The sequence below is a fragment of the Aulostomus chinensis genome, chromosome 1 (genome assembly GCF_037954235.1).
Source record: "Aulostomus chinensis isolate RoL2024-O1b breed Wild chromosome 1, RoL_Achi_v1.0, whole genome shotgun sequence".
NCBI lineage: Eukaryota > Metazoa > Chordata > Actinopteri > Syngnathiformes > Aulostomidae > Aulostomus > Aulostomus chinensis.
Genome location: NC_141320.1, coordinates 56,579,115 through 56,598,687, shown reverse-complemented (window position 1 = coordinate 56,598,687; position 19,573 = coordinate 56,579,115). Strand labels below are relative to the sequence as shown.

General features: G+C 45.5%; 1 protein-coding gene and 3 non-coding genes across 4 annotated transcripts; 3 read left to right on the top strand and 1 right to left on the bottom strand.

Moving 5' to 3' along the window:
- Nucleotides 1–4,120: 4,120 nt before the first annotated feature.
- Nucleotides 4,121–4,192, bottom strand: trnaa-agc (transfer RNA alanine (anticodon AGC)). The gene has a single exon. It is a non-coding gene; the product is annotated as a tRNA-Ala (tRNA).
- Nucleotides 4,193–9,058: 4,866 nt separating this feature from the next.
- On the top strand, nucleotides 9,059–9,140 carry trnas-uga (transfer RNA serine (anticodon UGA)). The gene has a single exon. It is a non-coding gene; the product is annotated as a tRNA-Ser (tRNA).
- Nucleotides 9,141–12,520: 3,380 nt separating this feature from the next.
- LOC147272333 (uncharacterized) lies at nucleotides 12,521–13,841 on the top strand. Its single transcript, XM_086208549.1, has one exon. The coding sequence runs from the start codon at nucleotides 12,558–12,560 to the stop codon at nucleotides 13,506–13,508; it is 951 nt and encodes a 316-aa protein (XP_086064675.1). The 5' UTR covers nucleotides 12,521–12,557; the 3' UTR covers nucleotides 13,509–13,841.
- Nucleotides 13,842–18,869: 5,028 nt separating this feature from the next.
- trnaa-agc (transfer RNA alanine (anticodon AGC)) lies at nucleotides 18,870–18,941 on the top strand. Its single transcript has one exon. It is a non-coding gene; the product is annotated as a tRNA-Ala (tRNA).
- The last annotated feature ends 632 nt before the right edge of the window (nucleotides 18,942–19,573 follow it).

Below are 19,573 nucleotides of genomic sequence, written 5' to 3'. Positions count from 1 at the left end.
CACTCCAGCATCATTTTGAGGTTTTAAGGAACTCTAACCACATCATTGTAGCATTATTTTTAGTTTCGCAGCAACTCTCACTACATCACTGGAGCATCATTTCTTAGGTTAGTAGCAACTCTCATTACATCACTGTGAGCATCATTTTGAGATTAATAGCAACTCTCATGACATCACTTTAGCATCATTTTTAGATTAGCACCAACTCGAACCACATCACTGGAGCATCATTGCTTAGGTTCGTAGCAACTCTCATGACATCACTTTAGCATCATTTCTTAGATTAGTAGCGACTCCCATTCCTTCACTTTCGCATCATTTTGAGGTTTGTAGCAACTCTCACTACATCACTTTAGCATCATTTTGAGGTTCGTAGCAACTCTCACGACATCACTGGAGCATCATTGTGAGGTTTTATGCAACTCTCACGACATCACTGTAGCATCATTTTGAGCATCGTAGCAACTCTCACCACATCACTGTAGCATCATTTTGAGCATCGTAGCAACTCTCACCACATCACTGTAGCATCATTTCTTTGGTTAGTAGAAACTCTCATTACATCACTGTCAGCATCATTTTGAGGTTTTTAGCAACTCTCACCACATCACTGGAGCATCATTTTTAGATTTTTAGCAACTCTTACTACATCACTGTTGCATCATTTTCAGATTAGTTGAAACTCTCACAACATCACTGTAGCATCATTTCTTAGATTAGTAGCAACTCTCACTACATCACTGGCCATCATTTCTTAGATTAGTAGCAATTCTTATTACATCACTGTAGCATCATTTTGAGGTTTTTCGCAACTCTCACCACATCACTGTTGCATCATTTGATAGGTTAGTAGTAACTCACACTACATTACTGACAGCATCTTATTGGGGTTTTTAGCAACTATTACTACATCACGTAGCATCATTTTAGGTTAGTCGCAACTCTCTCTACATTCCTGACAATATCATTGTGGGGTTTTTTCGCAACTCTTATTACATCACTGCAGCATCATTTAAGGTTTGTAGCAACTCTCACTACATCACTGTAGCATCATTTTGACGTTTGTAGCAACTCTTCCTACATCACTGTAGCATCATTTTATCCTTGAGATTGGGGACCAATAATTTTTATGTCCATTTTGGGGACATGTAATGTACACAGACACACAGATTTATGAAAGTCACTTTCAGGTGCCTGAAATTCCTTTGGGGACTAAAGTCTAGAAAAGTAATTTGAACATTTGTGTGTACTTTGTTTTGTGATGATAAGATTTCCACCGACCAAGTCAGCCATATTGGCACCACAATCCAATTGGCATGTCAATAAGCATCACCCAATAAACCAAGGTCTTCTGTCTAAATGTATGTCACTGAAACATACTGTATTGTATTGCCTCACACTTACAGCATACAAGGATGCATGGCGTGGGTGGAACTGCCTGAATCTCTTCTGCAATGGAAGTTTGGTCAACCGTGTGGAACATTCCTGCACGATCCCCTTTGAGTGTGAAAGTAGCATCAACACAGCACCACGTGGTCCACCAGCAGCTTGGATTTCTGCTCCTTGTCTTGTAGTTCCACTTGACTTCTCCAAGGGAAGAGACTGCAAATAGTCAAGAACTCTGGGAAATTTGGTGGCTGTGGCCTCCTCAAATTCCACATTGATGTGGACACCAGTTCAAAGTTTGAAGTGCAGTTATCAACTCTGCACTGAAGTTGTTTCGTTAAAGGATAAATGATTTCCATTGTCCAATGATTTTTTTTACATTCCAATCCTCTAAAGTGATGGACTGATACTGTAAATATGCAGAAATTCTCTATTGTTCAAAGTACAGATTCTGTGTTTATACATTGTCATAGTTTTTGTACTTGGAGAAACCAGAATCTAACAGGAAATCACTGTAGAAAGTTGGCTCAGTTTCATAAAGTAACAACTAAATAGCTTCAATTGACAGTGATTGACCTTAAACTTGACTATTTTGATGGACTATGCTTGCTTTTCCACTGTCAAATGAACTTTTTTCATGGGAAATTACTGCTCATAGACTGGTTTGTTTCATAAATGAACCAGTAAGAGCCCTGAACTTAGAGAAGAACCTGAAAGGTCCTTGTTCTTCATGTTTTTTTACGTGATGGGCCTGTTTTCCTGCAGTTGAATGCACATTTATCAACATTAAATGGACTGTAATTTCATCAATTTGGACTGTGAAACCTTCTGTGTATTTTTACAGTTTATTCCATGTAATTTTTTGGAACAGTTAATTACTGTAATTTGACAGTGTTCGTCTGGAAACTCTGCTGTCAGACTTTTTACTGTTTTTTTTACAGTTTTTTTTCTTGACAGTGTACACAGAGGTCTGGTGGTTGAGCCGGGGCATTTTTACAAGCTGCTACCCAAAATGAACGCATTTCTTCATTCAAAAGACAAAACGGTCCCAGAGCTGATTGACCCAGAATGGAAATGGCACCTCGCATTTTGTGTCTGTGTCCCACAACATTGTGTGTGATTGACAGGTCAACTGTCTGCCAGACAGAGTCCCGCCCCCACACAGCTGAGAAACGCAGCTCTCAGCAGCTGCCTCAGTCACACAGAAGATAGACGCATTTCCTGGTTGGCGAGTGCAGACACAACTTCTCTGAGTGCAGGATTCACTTCTCTCATTGCTGTTTGTTCACTCTTGAGGTTTTATTCCTCCACCAACCTGCTTCTGTCTGGAAAGAAACAAATAACTGGAGTGCTGCACATCAACAGACTTGGAGTTTGGACACGGACGAATGAAGTTTGGCTTTTTGTTTCTTCCATCAGATCAGAGCTGATTGGAAAAAACAATCAGGTGGTTTATTAAACCAGCAGTGAGCTGGACTTCAGCCCAGATCCACAGTCCCACTGTCAGTTCACTTCAACATGAACGAACAAAATCCAACCCTCACCTGGCCTGGAAATAAATAACAATTACATAACAACTCCTTTATTTCTCTCCTGTTCAGGTCCAGTTGGACTCATTCATCTCTATTTGGTAGGATTTCACTTCATGAGTTCAGAAGCATCTTCACATGAGACGCTGGTTCCTCACATTGATTGATCGTTGAATTCTGTCTTTGATCTCTGCATTCTGTGTTTGATGTCTGAATTCAGTCTCTGATCTCTGGGTTCTGAGCATTGATCTCTGACTGATTCTAAACTCATCAAAGGATCACATCAGCATCTTGGTCCAGACTCCAGATGGTGATTTTACCAAGTTCACCACAGTCCTTGTTGCTGTCTGCTGTTGGGTCACAGCAAAGTAAGGAAACAGCCTGACGGTCCACAGGAGGAAATTCAACAGCCTCCAAAGATGGAGGTGAATCTAGACCTGCTCATGTTGGCCATCCTTGATGAACTTGGGCGGTACTGTGGTGCTGGGATGAGGTCATGGAGCTGATCTGGGAGCAGTCCTGATGTTAAATGCTGTGATGAAGTACAGTGTGGAGGCAAAATGGACAAAATGGGTCAACATCAAATAAAGTTGTAAACCTGTTTGAAGTCTTATTTTGTGTCTGATGGACATTTTTGAAATCACTAATGATTTTTTGACTGAACGTCCTGGATCCTGTGGTGTCTGATGAGGAGACAACTTGAGTACAGAGTTGGAGAAGAGGGTTTTTGGAGGGGAGATGATTTTTGCAGTGCTGCAAGTCAAAATGTCATCATGTTTCAAAATGTCCTCACTAAGATGGTTATTAATCCCTCATTCTCAGCTGCTACAGCCTAAAAAGAAGACCTTTGACTGGTGGATCTAACAAAGATCAGATGTTGTCTCCTCTAGAACATCAACAGTTTAACGTTGTGGTCAGGACTCCTACCTGAGCAGGGAGACCCCAATGGATTTCTAGTCCTGATAGGGAGAGGGAGCCTCCTGGGTCACGGAGTGGGGAACCTGATAGGGAGTGGGACGATCCGCCCATTGTGGGTGATTGACAGAGCAGGTTTGATCTATGTTTTCATTTCAAAAGTAATTTTGAATATCTGTGGAAAGTTCGCCCACCTTGAACATGTAGAAGATGTCTTCTGATAGTTAATCGACTGTTGTCACATTTAAGGATCACTTTAGCAGATAAGATGAAGGCTACACAGGACCAGCTGGAGATGCCGGGGATTGAACCCAGGGCCGCATACATGCTCAGCATGCGCTCTACCACTGAGCTACACCCCCTCTGGTGGAGTCACTGTTTAACTGATGCAGCAACACAAACACAGACACAACATTAATTTTCTTCATTTTAGGGAGTAAAGGATCTCAGCCTGTGATCTCAAAGGCTCTGTGATCTCTGTCATTTCACTGTGATGTCAGCCCACACAGCCTTAAGGCATGTTCACATCAATCGTGACACAAATTTTTCGTGCAACAAGTTCACATGTAAAGTCCATGTAGAGAGCTGAACCCGTGTGTGTGTACTCGCCGGGAACGTGAGAGACGCGTATTCATGCATTTGAAAATATTCAACTTTTGTGACAAATTCTCAGGACAATGAGTCCAGAGAGCCGGTCAGTGTTGAGATTCCCCTGGCGTCAGGGAAGTCATGTCAACGGTCCTGGAGCCTGGAGTTGGTGTCGGTCCTTGATATTCTGGCACCGATCCTCACAAACAGGTCATCGAACAGGAACCTCGTCAGCCAGAAGTACCGCTGGAAACGGCCGTCGTCCAGGCGCAGTTCTTGGAGAAAGTGAGTTAAGAAGTTTAGAGGTCCAAGAAGCTTCTTCAGTTCAAAACTTGCCTTTAACCTTCAGTCTAGCGCTGTTCCAGCATTGGATGAAAGAGACTGGTGCTCTCATCTTCTTCAACATTGACTTGTTCTATCAGGACAAGAGAATCTGAGCTTGGATGTCATTTAGAAGTCAAAGGCTTGTTCAACTGGTAAACATCAGCTGGTGTTCACTCTGATGATGTAGCGATGGTCTGGATTCTTCCTTCTGGAGCACCAAGCTGCTGGGAGGAAGCCTGATGATGTCAGAGTTGTGTTCAGTGGCTCCTGCTGGGTCCATTTCTGACAACTGGGCTCCAAAGAGTTCAGCTGTTTAAAAGGCTCAGAAAAAGCAGCACCTCATGGTGGTCAGGAGACGAGGTGGCCGAGTGGTTAAGGTGATGGACTGCTGATCCATTGAGTTCTGCAGGTGTGGGTTCCAATCCCATCCTCGTCGTAGGAGACTTTAATTTCTGCTCCTAGATTCTGGAACGACTCTGAACTGTGAAGCTTTTCAAGAGGAGATTCCTGCAGCACCAGAGAGCTGCAGTTCACTACAACACCACCTGTTGAGTTGGATGGGAGCAAAATACTTTCTAACTATAGTATTCAAGGTTTATTACGATTCCACCAGAATACTTTCTAATTTATAGTTTTAAAGGTTCATTCCACCAAAATACTTTCTAATTTATAGTTTTAACGGTTCATTCCACCAAAGTACTGCTTCCTGTCCAACTTCTCAGTTTTAAAGGTTCATTCAGTTGAGGGCTCCTGGTTCTGTGTGAGGGGTTGAGGGTCGATATGGGATGATGAGGAAGATTTCATGTCACGATGGTCCTGCTAAAGTAACTGAGTCATGATATCAAACAATGTCATCAAAATATGCTTGAACTCTTAAAATGGCAATAAAATCTACGGAATCGTTTTTCCACAAACACTTTTATTGTGTTTTTGTGAGCATCATTTTTCAAACATTATAACATAAACTTTAAAAAGGGTCCATTCACTAACACTCTTACTTGAAGGTAGTCACTGATATCAGTAAACAGCTGATAAAGATTTGTGTTCATGTTTTAGTTCTCTACTCTGACCTGTGCTGAGACACTGGACCAGAGAGGAAGACCTGCTCAGCCTCCTGCATGGACCAATTCTGCAGCTCAGTCAGGCCGTCCATGATGGCCTTCCAAAAGAGAGTAGTTCCTTCAAAATATATCATTTAAATATACCATTCTACTACTACAGAACAGCAAGCCATTCTACACAGGTCCATACACCAGTAGCACCATGGTAGGCATGCTGTTTCTATAGGCTTTGAAAGTCCAGGAACTGGGACACACCAAAATATATCCATGGTGAGGCCTGCCTCAGGAACTAGAACACCAAAGATGAACTGCACTCATCCGTGAAGCTCAGTTGTGTTGGTGTTCTATGAAGTCCTGCCTTCAGAAAGGCACCAAGGATGTCCTGTTGGTCCTCACTGTCCAGGTAGACAGGCTCAGGAAGAGGACTTGGGACAGAACCACTTAGGCTACCTGTTGAGTGAACCCTGACCCTACGGGCCAACTAAGGGACAGAAACACTTACTTTGTGCCCCATGGTATTAGTCTCACTTTAACCAATGTCTCACAATACCCCACTCTCCCCTACACAAACACACACACACACACACACACACACATACATATATAAATCACACAACTAAAATACTGTACAAATACATATTTATTTTTAAGAATCAATGTATTACAAGTACTTTCAGTAAAAAACTAACCAAAATGTTCTTAAAAAAACAAAACAAAAATGTTCTTAGCAAAAACCTCTTCACCGTGTGTGTACCGCACATCTGTAAAGTGAGTGTGTGAGAGTGTGTGAGCGTAAGTGTGTAACAGTCAGTGAGCGTGACAAGAACTCCTGAAACGCTTCATCAAAGTGCTTTCAAATCTTGTTCAACTGCAACATTCATCCATTCAAACCTGACCTCATCGGTTTGGCATTGTGAAGTTTGTCACTTCAAATCTTCATTCAAGACAATTTCACCTTTAATGCGTGGACTTTGGGGGACAGTTGAAGTCCATCCAGATCCAAGAGAAGTTTTTGAAACACTTCAGAAGTGTAGCACAGTCGTGGGGGACATGCAAGGTTGAGGGCACCCATCAGTCCCATTAGCAGTGTACGGACCTGGGCAGCATTCCTGCATGTAGGCAAAGTCAGAGTAGTCAAAATAGTACATCCAACTCTGTAGCGCCACCTAAGTAGAATACCAATGTTTGAGATCCTGCTTGTTCAGCATGAATGTTCCAGCAGTGGTCACCTACCTGTGTACTTTCCAATAGTCACCAGTCGCTCTTGGTGCCACCCCTGCTTGCGCCAGTGTCTCCAACAGTGTCTCCAACAGTGTCTCAGCAGCGCCCGTGATCTTAGCAGGACTGATGAGCCTGTGGTTCAGGAACAGGTCCTTTCTAATTGTGCAGATGAGGTTTCTGTTCCAAAGCCTGGATCGTATGTTTTCATGATCTCTTTCAAAATAGTCATCAGGTATTTCCTCCCCACGTGTGGTTGCTCTCACATGAATGCTTCATCACCAGTCATCAGTCCACTGTGTGTTCATGGCAGCATTGAGCAGCAGTCAGACAACAGTTCTTAGACGCTCCATGAGTTTGGCTGAAAGTTCCCGATCCATGAACCCGTCTTCATGATCCAGGTATGGTCCTGCACACCCTGAAGCTTCCTCTGGTGGAGATTCCAGCTGCCTGGCCTCCATCTCTGAATACACTCGCTGGCCCTCAGCTTGTTTTGTTCCATACAGTCAAAAAGAAGCAGAAATAACATCACCATTAAACAGAGGTCAAACAGCCAGAGCAGCTCAAAGGCAGGGATGCGGTTCCTCACCCCTCCTCCCCTAAAACAGAAGGCACGTGGTCAATATGGGTGTTTGAAAGCAAAGGTCATGGGCTAGAAATTTTAGTGGTTTACTCAATCAAATATTTATTTGTTAATGATATGATCATACAGAGAGGCTCACCGGACTTTTCCTCAACAAAAAAAGGTTTCAAATGTTGAAAAGCACTCTAGTAATTTATCACTGCATCAGTTAAAGACAACAATACATAAAGAAATTGCTTACCGTTGCAATCGGCCATTTTCCAAAAAACAAAGACTTCTCTCCTGGTGAAAAGAAATGAAGAGTCGTACGGTCCTCTGAGGTCCTGTTGTGTCTTTTGGTCAGAGACAAACAAAGTGTGTGCCAAGTCGGCTGTGATGAATCTCCCAGTAAACCAGGGGTTGGGTTCCCCACACCTTCCTCCCCTCAAACAGAAGGCCAGACGTGTGACTTGGAACACCAAACAGGACCAATGGTCTGTTTGAGGCTTGAGGGAGGACATGTCTGTCTTCTTGCAGTAGTTACTTTCCCTGGTGAGTAGTTACTTTCAGAGTGGAGTAACTCAGGTACTATCTCAGTTACATTTTGGCAGAGGTAACTAGTAACTATAACTACCTACTTTTGCAAAGTCCCGTGCCAGACACTGAACATGAGACACTTGCGGTCTCTTGGTGTGACAATCAGCCGCTCTGTGACAGCAGTGGAGACACCAGCAGACAGGGCGGAACCAACTGGAGCAGAGGAAGAAGAAGTAGCCCCACAAGAGCCCTCCCTCCCTCTCAATCTTTCTCTCTCTCTCTCTCTCTCTTTTGTCTTTTCTTCTATTTATTTGCCTTCTGCTGTCTGTCCTTTCCTGCTCTCGTTTAAAAACCAGCCGCAGCAGACGTCCGTTCCCATGATGAAAATGATTGTAAAAGATAGATTTGTTTTCCTCTTTAAGTTTCGAAGCATTTTCAGATTCATGAAAAGATCATCAATCAGTGTCGTATTTCAGACAGACTTCTGGTCCGTGAGGACGAGGAATCCAGCACAGATCCACAGAACTCCAACTCCCATCTTTGATGATTCCTTCTCAGTCTGTAGGGTGGAGAGATCCTCCTGAGTCAACGAGCCCTTTTAGGATCCACCTCCATTTATGGATGGAATTTATACAGCATCCACTCACCAGTAGAGTCTGATATTCAACAATACAGATTCCCAAGTCACTGTCCAACACTGGCTGGAGGAGCAGAGCTGGCAAAATGTCATCTTTTCTGTCATTGTTTCAAAATGTCCTCACTAAGATGGTTATTAATTCCTCATTCTCAGCTGCTGCAGCCTTTAAAGAAAACCTTTGACTGGTGGCTCTAACAAAGATCAGATGTTGTCTCCTCTAGAACATCAAAATGATAATAATAAAGATAATAATAAAGATAATTTGGTGAATTTCAGTCTCCTAAAAATGTGTGTGAATGTGGTTGTTGTGGCCGAGTGGTGAAGGCGATGGACTTGAAATCCATTGGGGTCTCCCTGCGTAGGTTCTAGTCCTGCCAACAACGTTCAACTGTTGATGGTCCATATCAGACCTCTGCAATTCACCGCCAAGCCGCTAGGGGGTGTGGCTTTGTCTTTGTATTGTTTACGGGGCTCTTGTCGGATTCCTTGGTTTTCTTCCGGTCACAGACAACAATTGTTGGCCATTTGTCAGTCTTTGTAGTGCCAAGAATAATCCTTTCTTCGGCTTGGTCCATTTTTTTCTTGGAGCCTTAACCACAGAAACTGTGAAGATGGCGGTGTTGTTGTGCTGCGACTGAACCGGAAATGACGTTTTGAGCGGACCAATCACAGTCCTCGACGTTGACGTCACCACGCGTCGACGCGACACGGAGGCAGGATTTTGTTGGGGTTTGCGTCGACGCGACGCAGAAGCATAAATCAGGCTTTAGTGGTTTCGAATCTCACGCCAAGCCAGGGAACCAGGGCTTGAATCTGTCACGTGGTCACTGCCGGTCGGCGAGGCTTTGGACGTCACTAAGTACGGCATCAATACGCGTTTTTCAAAACGAAATCCTGGATCACTCGACTCATCACTACCGCTGCTACCAGGTTAGCGAGTTAAGGAAACGTTAGCAAGTCTGGAGTGGCACAGAGAACAGAGCTTGGACTCTGCTCGTTTTGAAGAAGAAGAAGAAGAAAAGAAGCGGAAGGCCTCGGTCTTTGTCTCCTGAAGGCTGAGTGGCGCCGGTAGAACCTCAACATGTGCGCCGCGCAGCTGCTGCGGGTGTCGGTCCAGGAGCGGATCCTCGCCGCCGCCGCTGAAGACTTCCTGCTGCAGCTGGGAGAAGGAGACTCAGCGGCTGGAGTCCCGGGGCTGAGAGCGCTGCTCACCGAGCGGCTGGCGGCGGCCGCGGAGCAGATCGTGGCTCTGCTGGAGGAAACCGTGGCGGAGTACGAGCGGGAGAACCGCCGGCAGAGGTTGCTGCTCGATGCCGTGCTGAAGCCCCGAGTCAGGCTGGACAGAGCAGGTGAGTCCCCCAGGGACCTGCTGGGCCCCTCATTCAGCCAGGAAGTGGAGCTGCAGCAGGGCCGGTTCTAGACAGGCATTTGTAAGGGGGCACATGGTGGCGACTGAGGCGGGAAAGGGTGTGATGGTGTTGGGGGGGGGGGTAGGTGGGTCTCTGGATCACTGTTGTTGTCATGTAATTGGATTGCACTTTGTCAGACCTTCACCCTCAGACCGGTCCAACCTGGTCCCACATGAAGGCTAAAGCCCAGTTCACTCCAAGATTTTAGGCGTCAGTGACTTCCCTCCCCCAATCAGGCTGAGGCATTCATGACCACCACACTACAGTAATGAGGGTGAACAGATCCAAGACAGTGGACTGGGAGGTCACATGTGATGTGGGCCAAAAAAAAGGACACCCAGCACTGCTGGATATCAGGACTTGTGGCAGTGACTCAAACGGAGCTGCAGCCAATGACAGCAGACATGGGAGCTCTGGCAGTGGGGGAGTGACGCAGAGCCAACAACAACAATGAGGAGGGGCATGGATTCTATGAAGGGTTCACCACATCCTTGGACACAGGATTCTTGGCTCCATGGTAGCGCACTAAGGACCTGGAGGGCTGCGTTCTGCTCCGCCTCCATGTTTACAATGAAAGGGGCGTGCGCTGCGTCCAAGACTTTCCTGGCCAGCTGTGCAGTTGGCCACGCCTCCTGACGGGGAAAATCCTGTAGTCTGAACACTCCTGTGCGCCAACAAATCTTGTAGTGTGAACAGCAGCCTGATTGAGCGTCGATGGTGTGAACAGCAGGGCCTGTCGCTAACAAAAAGTAGCGTAGTTTGTTCCAGAACTGGAACTCTGAGGGTCCCTGAGGCCCCAAACCCCTGACCAGGAGGAGGTGGCAGTCCCTCGGGGCCAAATGAAAAAGAAAACTAAAAATATATCTCTCATCAGATGACAACAACTAAGTCTTGACATCTGCCTTCATTGGATGGCCTGCATCAAATATATTCAAACCAACAAGAACACTCGTCACTGTTGCCAATAGCAACAAAACTAAAAAGGGTCGGCCAGGTTCTTAAAGAGAAATCCCTTCACCAAGTCTTGAAAACCAAAACTGATCACTAGAAAGTAAATCAATAACATAGAACATCCATCCAGATCTTGAGAACCAACAACAGAAATGATCTTAACTGGACGGTCCAATTCTGAGATCAACTTACAAAATAAAGTCAGAATTATAAGAGCTCTCAATATAGCCGATATTTACCAAACTGAAGGGTTGGCGTTGTGTTAAACCTCTTTTTTGCAGAGCCGGAAAACCTGGAGAGAACCCACGTAGGAACAGGGAGAACATGCAGACTCACACAGAAAGATCCTGTGCCTGAGCAGGGGCTAGAACCCAGAACCTTGTTGCTGTGAGGCGACAGGCTGAACCACTGCACCACCGTTCCTCCTATGATGGAAACTATACAGGCCTATTAAAAAAATCTTTTTGTTCACTGCCCAGCTGGCCTGGGCTGGACCGGCCATCAAGAATTGTCCCACTTTTCCCAGTGGAGAGGACATCCCTGGATCCCACACACTGACCGGGACACTGGGAGGCGGTACTCCTGCTAATGCTAGCCAGCAAGTGTCTCCGGTCTTGTTGTGTCCATAATCTGGGTCCTTGTGTTCTGACTGAGCAGGAGTGGAACAACATGGAAGTGTTTAATAGTGTTTTTAGAACCGTGAAACCTCACCAGGCTCAGGACCTGCTGGGTGCCATCTTGGCTGCTTCCTAATCAACATGTAGGTGGCGCCGTCAGGTTTCTGGGATGCATCCCTGTCGCCGCCATCTTGCTGAGACCCTTGAACCTGTTCACTGGATTGCTACTGCTTTTGGGTATTTGTGTGGAAGAGAAACACCAATACTAAGTAACTGGGGTGGAATCTTTGACTCTCGCACGATTCGATTCTGATTTTTGTCCAGTTTGCTGACTGGTCGTCAGTAGCAGGACGTCTCTTTTCATTGAGTTGATTTCTGTTTCTGTCTGTTGCTCCACTGTTTCAGAGTCAAATGAAGAGATTTATGATGTTGCTGTTTGTGTCCTGCAGATGTGGAGCAGCTGCTGGTGATTAAAGAAGAGGTTCCCCCTGAGCTGCAGGACCCAGAGCCCCCCCACATTAAAGAGGAGTGGGAGGAGCTCTGGACCAGTGAGGAGGGAGGGCAGCTTCAAGGGCAGGAGGAGGCTGATATCACCACGTTCCCCTTCACTCTGGTCCCTGTGAAGAGTGAAGAGGACGAAGAGAAACCTCAGTTCCCACAGCTTCATCAGAGTCTAACTGAGGAGAACTTGAAAGAAGAGTCTCTGAGCAGCAGCCCAGTTCATCCTCTGAAAACAGAAGCTGATGGAGAAGAGTGTGGAGGACCAGAACCAGCCAGCAAGGTAGATCCAGATCCACTTGTACAACCCCAGACTGAAGACCAGATGTCAGACTCTTCTGAAGCTGAGACTGAAATCAGTGAGGATGATTGGGTCAGACCTGATAACACGGCCTCCTCTAAACACAAGGAACCCTTTGGCTCAAGGAGGAATTTGCTTCAGAAATTGAGCCCAGGACAGGAAGGGACTCATTGCAGTTCAAAAGATCAAAAAGTACAGACTGAAAGAGAATCAGAAATCATCAGGAACGTGACCTTTGGTCCTTCTGAATCTGAGACAGAAGTCAGTGAGGATGAGCATCCTTTTAGGTGCTCAACATGCAGTAAAGTTTTTAGATTTAGAAGTGGTTTAGGTACACACATGAGAACACACAGTGGGGAGAAACCATTCCCCTGCTCAGTTTGTGGCAAAAGATTCACAGTCAAGGGACATCTGAAAAAACACATGAGAACACACACAGGGGAGAAACCGTTCCCTTGCTCAGTTTGTGGCAAAAGATTCTCAGTCAAGGGACATCTGAAAAAACACACGAGAACACACACAGGGGAGAAACCGTTCCGTTGCTCAGTTTGTGACAAAAGATTCTCAGTTAGTGAACGTCTGAAAACACACATGAGGACACATACTGGGGAGAAACCATTCCACTGCTCAGTGTGTGGCAAAAGTTTTTCAGTTAGGGAACGTCTGAAAACACACACGAGGACACATACTGGGGAGAAACCATTCCCCTGCTCAGTTTGTAGCAAAAGATTCTCTGTAAAGGGACATCTGAAATCACACATGACAACACACACTGGTGAGAAACCATTCTCCTGCTCAGTTTGTGGAAAAAGATGTTCACAAAAGGGAAATCTAGCATCTCACATGAGAATGCACACTGGGGAGAAACCATTCTCCTGCTCAATTTGCAGCAAAAAATATACAGACAATGGAAATCTCAAAAGACACATGAGAACACACAATGGGGAGAAACCATTTGCCCCGCCCTGTCTCTAAAGTTGATCAAGAGTATCCAGATAATGTCTCTAGCATGTCTTTGGGTTGTGGGAGGCAGCCTGCTGAAAATGACACTGCAGGAGCCTTTGGTGAAGTACCTTTTTGTAGTAGTACACATGCAGTATATGCTAAGTACAGGCACCCACACAGACACAGTGGTCCGGCTCAGGCAGAATGCGTTGCCGCTGGGCACTAGTGAAACAAATATGCGGTTGCTATGTGACGGATTGGTTGGATTTCTGATGTATCAGGACCAGGACTGACGTTAGTCCCTGACCACCCGGGAGTAACACACAGGATTAATTTTTTTACAGTGAAGGTCTTCTTCTTCTACAGGTGAATTAAAGTGTAACAGCTGTCCACACACCTTATAACTGTCCTTATAACTCCGTCATGTAATAAACTTTCTGTACTCTTTCAAAGTTCTCAGTGCTTTTGTTGACATGTAGAGGCCCTACTTGATCACCACAGAGGTGTTCTGCTATTTTGAGTGGATGTTATTGTTATGATTTTTCTGCTTATCTGCTGCCCCCACGACCTGCGTTGGGAGCTAATTAGTAGTATGCACCACAACTGGGTTCCATTTGCAGTCGTTTGAAATAATAAAAACACAAGAACACACCTGAGGTTCCTTTTTAGCTGGAATTTTCCTTTAGGAGCTTTAAGAGTGAGGAGAAGGATTTTGAACTCTGTTCTGCATTGGTGATGTGGTCTCTCCTCCTAGTTCCTGTCCATGCACATATGCAGCTGCATTCTGGAGCAGCTGCAGTCTTGAAGGGGAGGTTCACTTTTTTGGACCTTTGGCCTTCCCAGCTCACCCAGGGTGCTACCAGCAACTGGAGACAGTTTTGGACCCATTGGGTCTGGTCCTGCTGACGTTATCTGCAATTCTAGTGCTGGTGCGAGTTGTTGATAGAATCATTATGGATCAAAAACTTTTCCTAAGTCGCGTTTCTTTTTGTGGGTCAAACCTCAGATCACAGGCGTAATTTTACCTCTCCTCTAGTCAATAGTAGTGGACTGAAGTTACAGCTTACACACAAATATCCAGTCATTTCTACCAGTGCTGTCTCTGTGCTGGGCTGGGCTCTAAAACCAGACTAAAACCCTCAAATCAACTCTTGTTATGGAGGAAGTCACTCAGCTGATTAGCAGCTGCTTTCTCCAGGATTTTAGAGAGGAGGGGAGGTTAGCTGTCAGTCCATAGTTGGCTAGAACCTCAGGGTCTAGAGGAGGCTTCTGAAGCAGTGGTTTCATGACAGCTCCTTTCAAGGACTGTGGTTCATGTCCTGTTACTACAGACAGAGGAATCAGATTTAATAAAGACAGACAGATAGATTGATACTTTATTAATCCCCAAGGGGAAATTCCACTTCCACACTCAAATGCCTAATACAGCGATCACAACAGTCACAATTATTACAGGTCAATCGTAATAATGGTACACTTTAGAATTAACGACAGCACATATACATTTGTTGTGTATGTACGCTAAACTTGAACAGTCCGTTGTCCCAATGGAGGCAAGTGAGAGTGAGGCCTGCAGCCAGACTACAAGGTCGGCGCTGCCACCCCAAGGGAGGTGGAGAGGGCAGAGGCAGGGGTCAAGAACACACAGGGGAGGGGAGGATAGTACGCGCCATTTACGTCACCAAGGCAGAAGGAGTTCTCCTGGAGGATAAACAATGGGGCAGCCGATAAGGAAGCTGTGGGTTTGGGCAGACGAGCAAACATTCCAATCTGTCTTCTCTTTCAGTCCAATCCAAATTGTAAAGTCAAATTTCTTGTCTTCAACATCACTCTCCTCTTCGCAGAGTGGCCAACTGCTCCGAGATGGTTTCCATCTTGGGTTTCAGTTCAAGAGTCTGTTGTTGCCCCGCTCTGCCAACCTCAGTCATTGCGTTGTTAATGACTGAGGTTGTGTGAGCTGCACATCACATCAAGTGTTGATGCCCACCAAGGGTGTCTTTTTAAAAAGAGGAATATTACGCCTCCATTTCACACAGACAAGACGGCAAATTCCCGCCTCTACCAGGCCGCAAATTTGGTACATTTTCTGTCTAAAAAGGGCTGGAGAGAGATGGAGGTGAGGGAGGAGAGGAGACAGAGAGGTGGGGAAGAGAAGAGAGAGAGACCAGACATTATGTTTGCTGCTCCATTTTGATTGTTGCTCTCCAGCTTCAGCTCAATAAAAACCTCTTCATCACATCAGTCCCATGTGGAGCTGCGTTGTTCCAACAACACTGAGCTCTCAGCTCATAGCAGTTCTACAATAAAGGTTCCAACACAACGTTCCATTGATCCATGAACAAAGCAGGCAGTGAGACCATGATGATGTCACATCTGTCCACTGTCCAGATGTCAGAGCTGAAAATCAGACGATGCCATGTTCCCTTCAACAACAGTCCAGCAGAAAGCCACCATGAAGACCTGAGGAGAAGCAAGGCAGCTCACCACAGTCAGGAACTCCCAGTCACCTCAACAAGGTTTCTGTCCACTCACGTTCAACCAGACCAGCAGATCACCTGCATCCCCACTGCCTCACCACCAGAGGGCAGTAGAACATCAACCATAGAGGCTCCCACTGAGGAATGAACACCACCACCAGCAGACGGCTCTCCCTCCCTGACAGCATTTAAAGGAGATGAATGATGGATCATCAGACTCCATCATTAACTGTGACTCAGGGCCGCTCCCTCTGCTCTGACTCTCTTTGATTGTTTGTCTTTGTTTTATTCAATCAAGTTGTTCCTCCTCTCTCCCTTCTTGCTGCTCTACAGTGCAGTAACATCATGAGTTGTGTCAAACCATCTCTGTCAGCTCTGCGAGTGTCTGGAGTGACGTCTCCAAGGACACTTGCTGCCAGGACTACAGAGTAAACATCAACATCTGTTTGCATCTGGCTTCAACTGTACTTTTCCTCTAGGTTCAACTTTGCTAGGTTACAGTGACTTGTGTACAGAGTAGTGACTTGATCAGCTGGTGGTGATGATGTAGCTTTAGGATGCTAACACAGTTGTTACTCAGGGCACCGCTGGTTGTAATTTAGAGTCCAATGAGAAACGCTCAGTCTCAGGTTCCAGCTTATCAGTGAGTTCTTTGAGGGTCAGAGACTTACATACAAATATAAAAACCAGTTGAAACACTTCCTGGAATTTTAAGAGGATTGAATACAAACAAGGAAGCACGTAAGACAGAGTAATAATACCAGTAAAGCAATGAAGGCACATGGAGGATCAGACATGAATCAAAAGATTTATCTGAGACTCAAGTGGACGGCAAAGGTAGCAGGTGAGAAGATGTTCAGGATGAAGGGTCAGTGACCTCCAAACAAAGAAAACTCCTGAATGGAGGTTGAGCAGAGTCTGAGGAGTCAGGTGGAGCTGGCAGTGAGACAGGAGTTGAGGCCTGAACAGACGCAGCACTGGTCTTTGTTACTGTGACAGCACGACAACCAACAGGACCTGCTTACGTTCTCAGCTGGATTGTTCTCATCAATGTACGGAACCTCTCCAACGACCTGGTGGGGGGACGGCCTACCAAGCCTCCACCTCAACGACCGTGGCTCCCACTGGGATTCACGATGCTCTTCTCAGGCACAAGGTGGCTTCTGTCTGCTGGTCAGGATGGAGATTCAAGGCTCACGGGAGGTCAACAGTATTGTGACCGTGAAAAGGGGGAGAGGAGAAGTTCTGTTTAAAGTTAAAGAACAAAGAAACAAAAAAGTAAGCAGAAGAGGAAGAAAAGAGGAGAGACGGACCAGCAGCTGGAGGAGCTCACGGAAAAATAAGAAGCGCTGAAGAGCCTGAACCCAACCCAACTGTAACGGATGGTGTCGTGACTATTATAATAAACTGGTCCGCCGTGAGGGGTGACCTTTGACCTGTGTGGGGCTGCTGGCCAATCAGCACCCTTTGCCGTCCTCAGTACTTCTCAGATATTCCTGTATTAAACAGGTCAACAGAGGGCAGTCATGCATCCCTCAGATCCTCCAGAGCAGGGGTTTTCAGTTAAAATTCTCCTGGGTCCAGTTTTCAAACCTCTTCAAGCTTGGGTCTGGAGGCCAACACAGTTTTTCATGACTGCTGATTTCAGTGATGGGCCCACGCCTGCATGTTAGCCAGCAGTCGAGCTGTGCTTTATGATCCAGGGGCATCTTTAGCCGATGGAGGTAGACTTTAAGCCTGTTGTATCAGTGTCTGTTTGGTCAACAATGAACTTTCAGATCGAATGAAGTCGCCGACATTTCAATAATAGTCGTATTTATTGTCTGCTTTTTTTCCACATTAACCTTAAAACTATTGTCCAGCAGGGGGCAACATAAAGAGAAGAGTGAAATGAAAATGGATTCAAAAATACTCAGAATTTACTGGCATTTGACTGCATGTATATGACTATGTGAGTGTGTGTGTGAGTGTGTGTGTGTGTTTGTGAGAGTGTGTGTGTGTGTGTGAGTGTGTGTGTGTGTTTGTGAGAGTGTGTGTGTGTGTGAGTGTGTGTGTGTGTGTTTGTGAGAGTGTGTGTGTGTGTGTGTTTTGAAGACGACTTCTTCACTCCATTTTTGTTGTCATTCTTCTCTTAATGTTCAGTTTCACTCATTAAAATGAAGCAGCTTTGACGTGTTTACTTCTCTTGTACGTCAACAACTTTGGTCTTTAAGCTCCTGACAAACACACCACACGTCACTCACTCTATAGATTAAATCTGCTGATAACACAAAACACGTGACCCTGTGACCCTGCATGACGTTTTGCTCCAACTTTCCAGAACTAATAGGAGGAACAGCATGGATCGTTCTGAGCAAGAACTCTGACATCACCATCGTCATGAAAAAGAAGGCAGTAGGACTCAACTTCAACAAATCTGAAATGTCCCCTTAAGCTCCTGCTACTTTGAACTGATGCCTAAACCTTCAGTTTCCATGCATCACTCAGAACCTCTCACAACCCCAGAAGAACAAGCAAAGGTTTGGAGCAGTAAAGCCTTCAATAATGACATCATCATGTTTGAGGGTTTTCTTCCCTCAAACTGTTTCTACCAACACGACAGAATCCTGGAAATATTTCAGGTGTTGACCTCCCAGCAGCCTGAAGGTCAACCTGCATTATCTGTTATGTTGCTGAGCAGAGGAAGGAGCTCAATGGTAGAGCGCTAGCTTAGCATGTGAGAGGTGGTGGGATCGGTGCCCTCGTTCTCCAGAAGACTTCAGCTTGTTCTGTTGTTGAGCTCTGATGAAACCACTGACTTTGAACCACACACAAAGTGAAGGAGAGACTTAAGATTGATGGCACCTGAGGAACTTCTAGGTTTCCTAAAATCAACTGGAAATTCATTCACCAGTTAAACAGTGACTCTACCACAGGGGGTGTAGCTCAGTGGTAGAGCGCATGCTGAGCATGTATGAGGCCCTGGGTTCAATCCCCGGTATCTCCAGCTGGTCCTGTGTAGCCTTCATCTTACCTGCTACAGTGATCCTTAAATGTGACAACAGTCGATTAACTATCAGAAGACATCTTCTACATGTTCAAGGTGGGCGAACTTTCCACAAATATTCAAAATTACTTTTGAAAATGAAAACATGGATCAAACCTGCCCTGTCAATCACCCACAATGGGCGGATCATCCCACTCCCTATCAGGTTCCCCACCCAGGAGGCTCCCTCTCCCTATCAGGACTAGAAATCCATTGGGGTCTCCCTGCTCAGGTAGGAGTCCTGCCCACAACGTTAAACTGTTGATGTTCTAGAGGAGACAACATCTGATCTTTGTTAGATCCACCAGTCAAAGGGTTTCTTTAAAGGCTGTAGCAGCTGAGAATGAGGGAGAGACAGAATTAATAACCATCTTAGTGAGGACATTTTGAAACATGATGACATTTTGCCACAGTTATTATTGACTTGTAGCACTGCAAAAATCATCTCCCCTCCAAAAACCCTCTTCTCCAACTCTGTACTCAAATTGTCTCCTCATCAGGCACCACAGGATCCAGGATGTTCAGTCAAAAAATCATTAGTGATTTTAAAAATGGCCATCAGACACAAAATAAGGCTTCAAGCAGGTTTACAA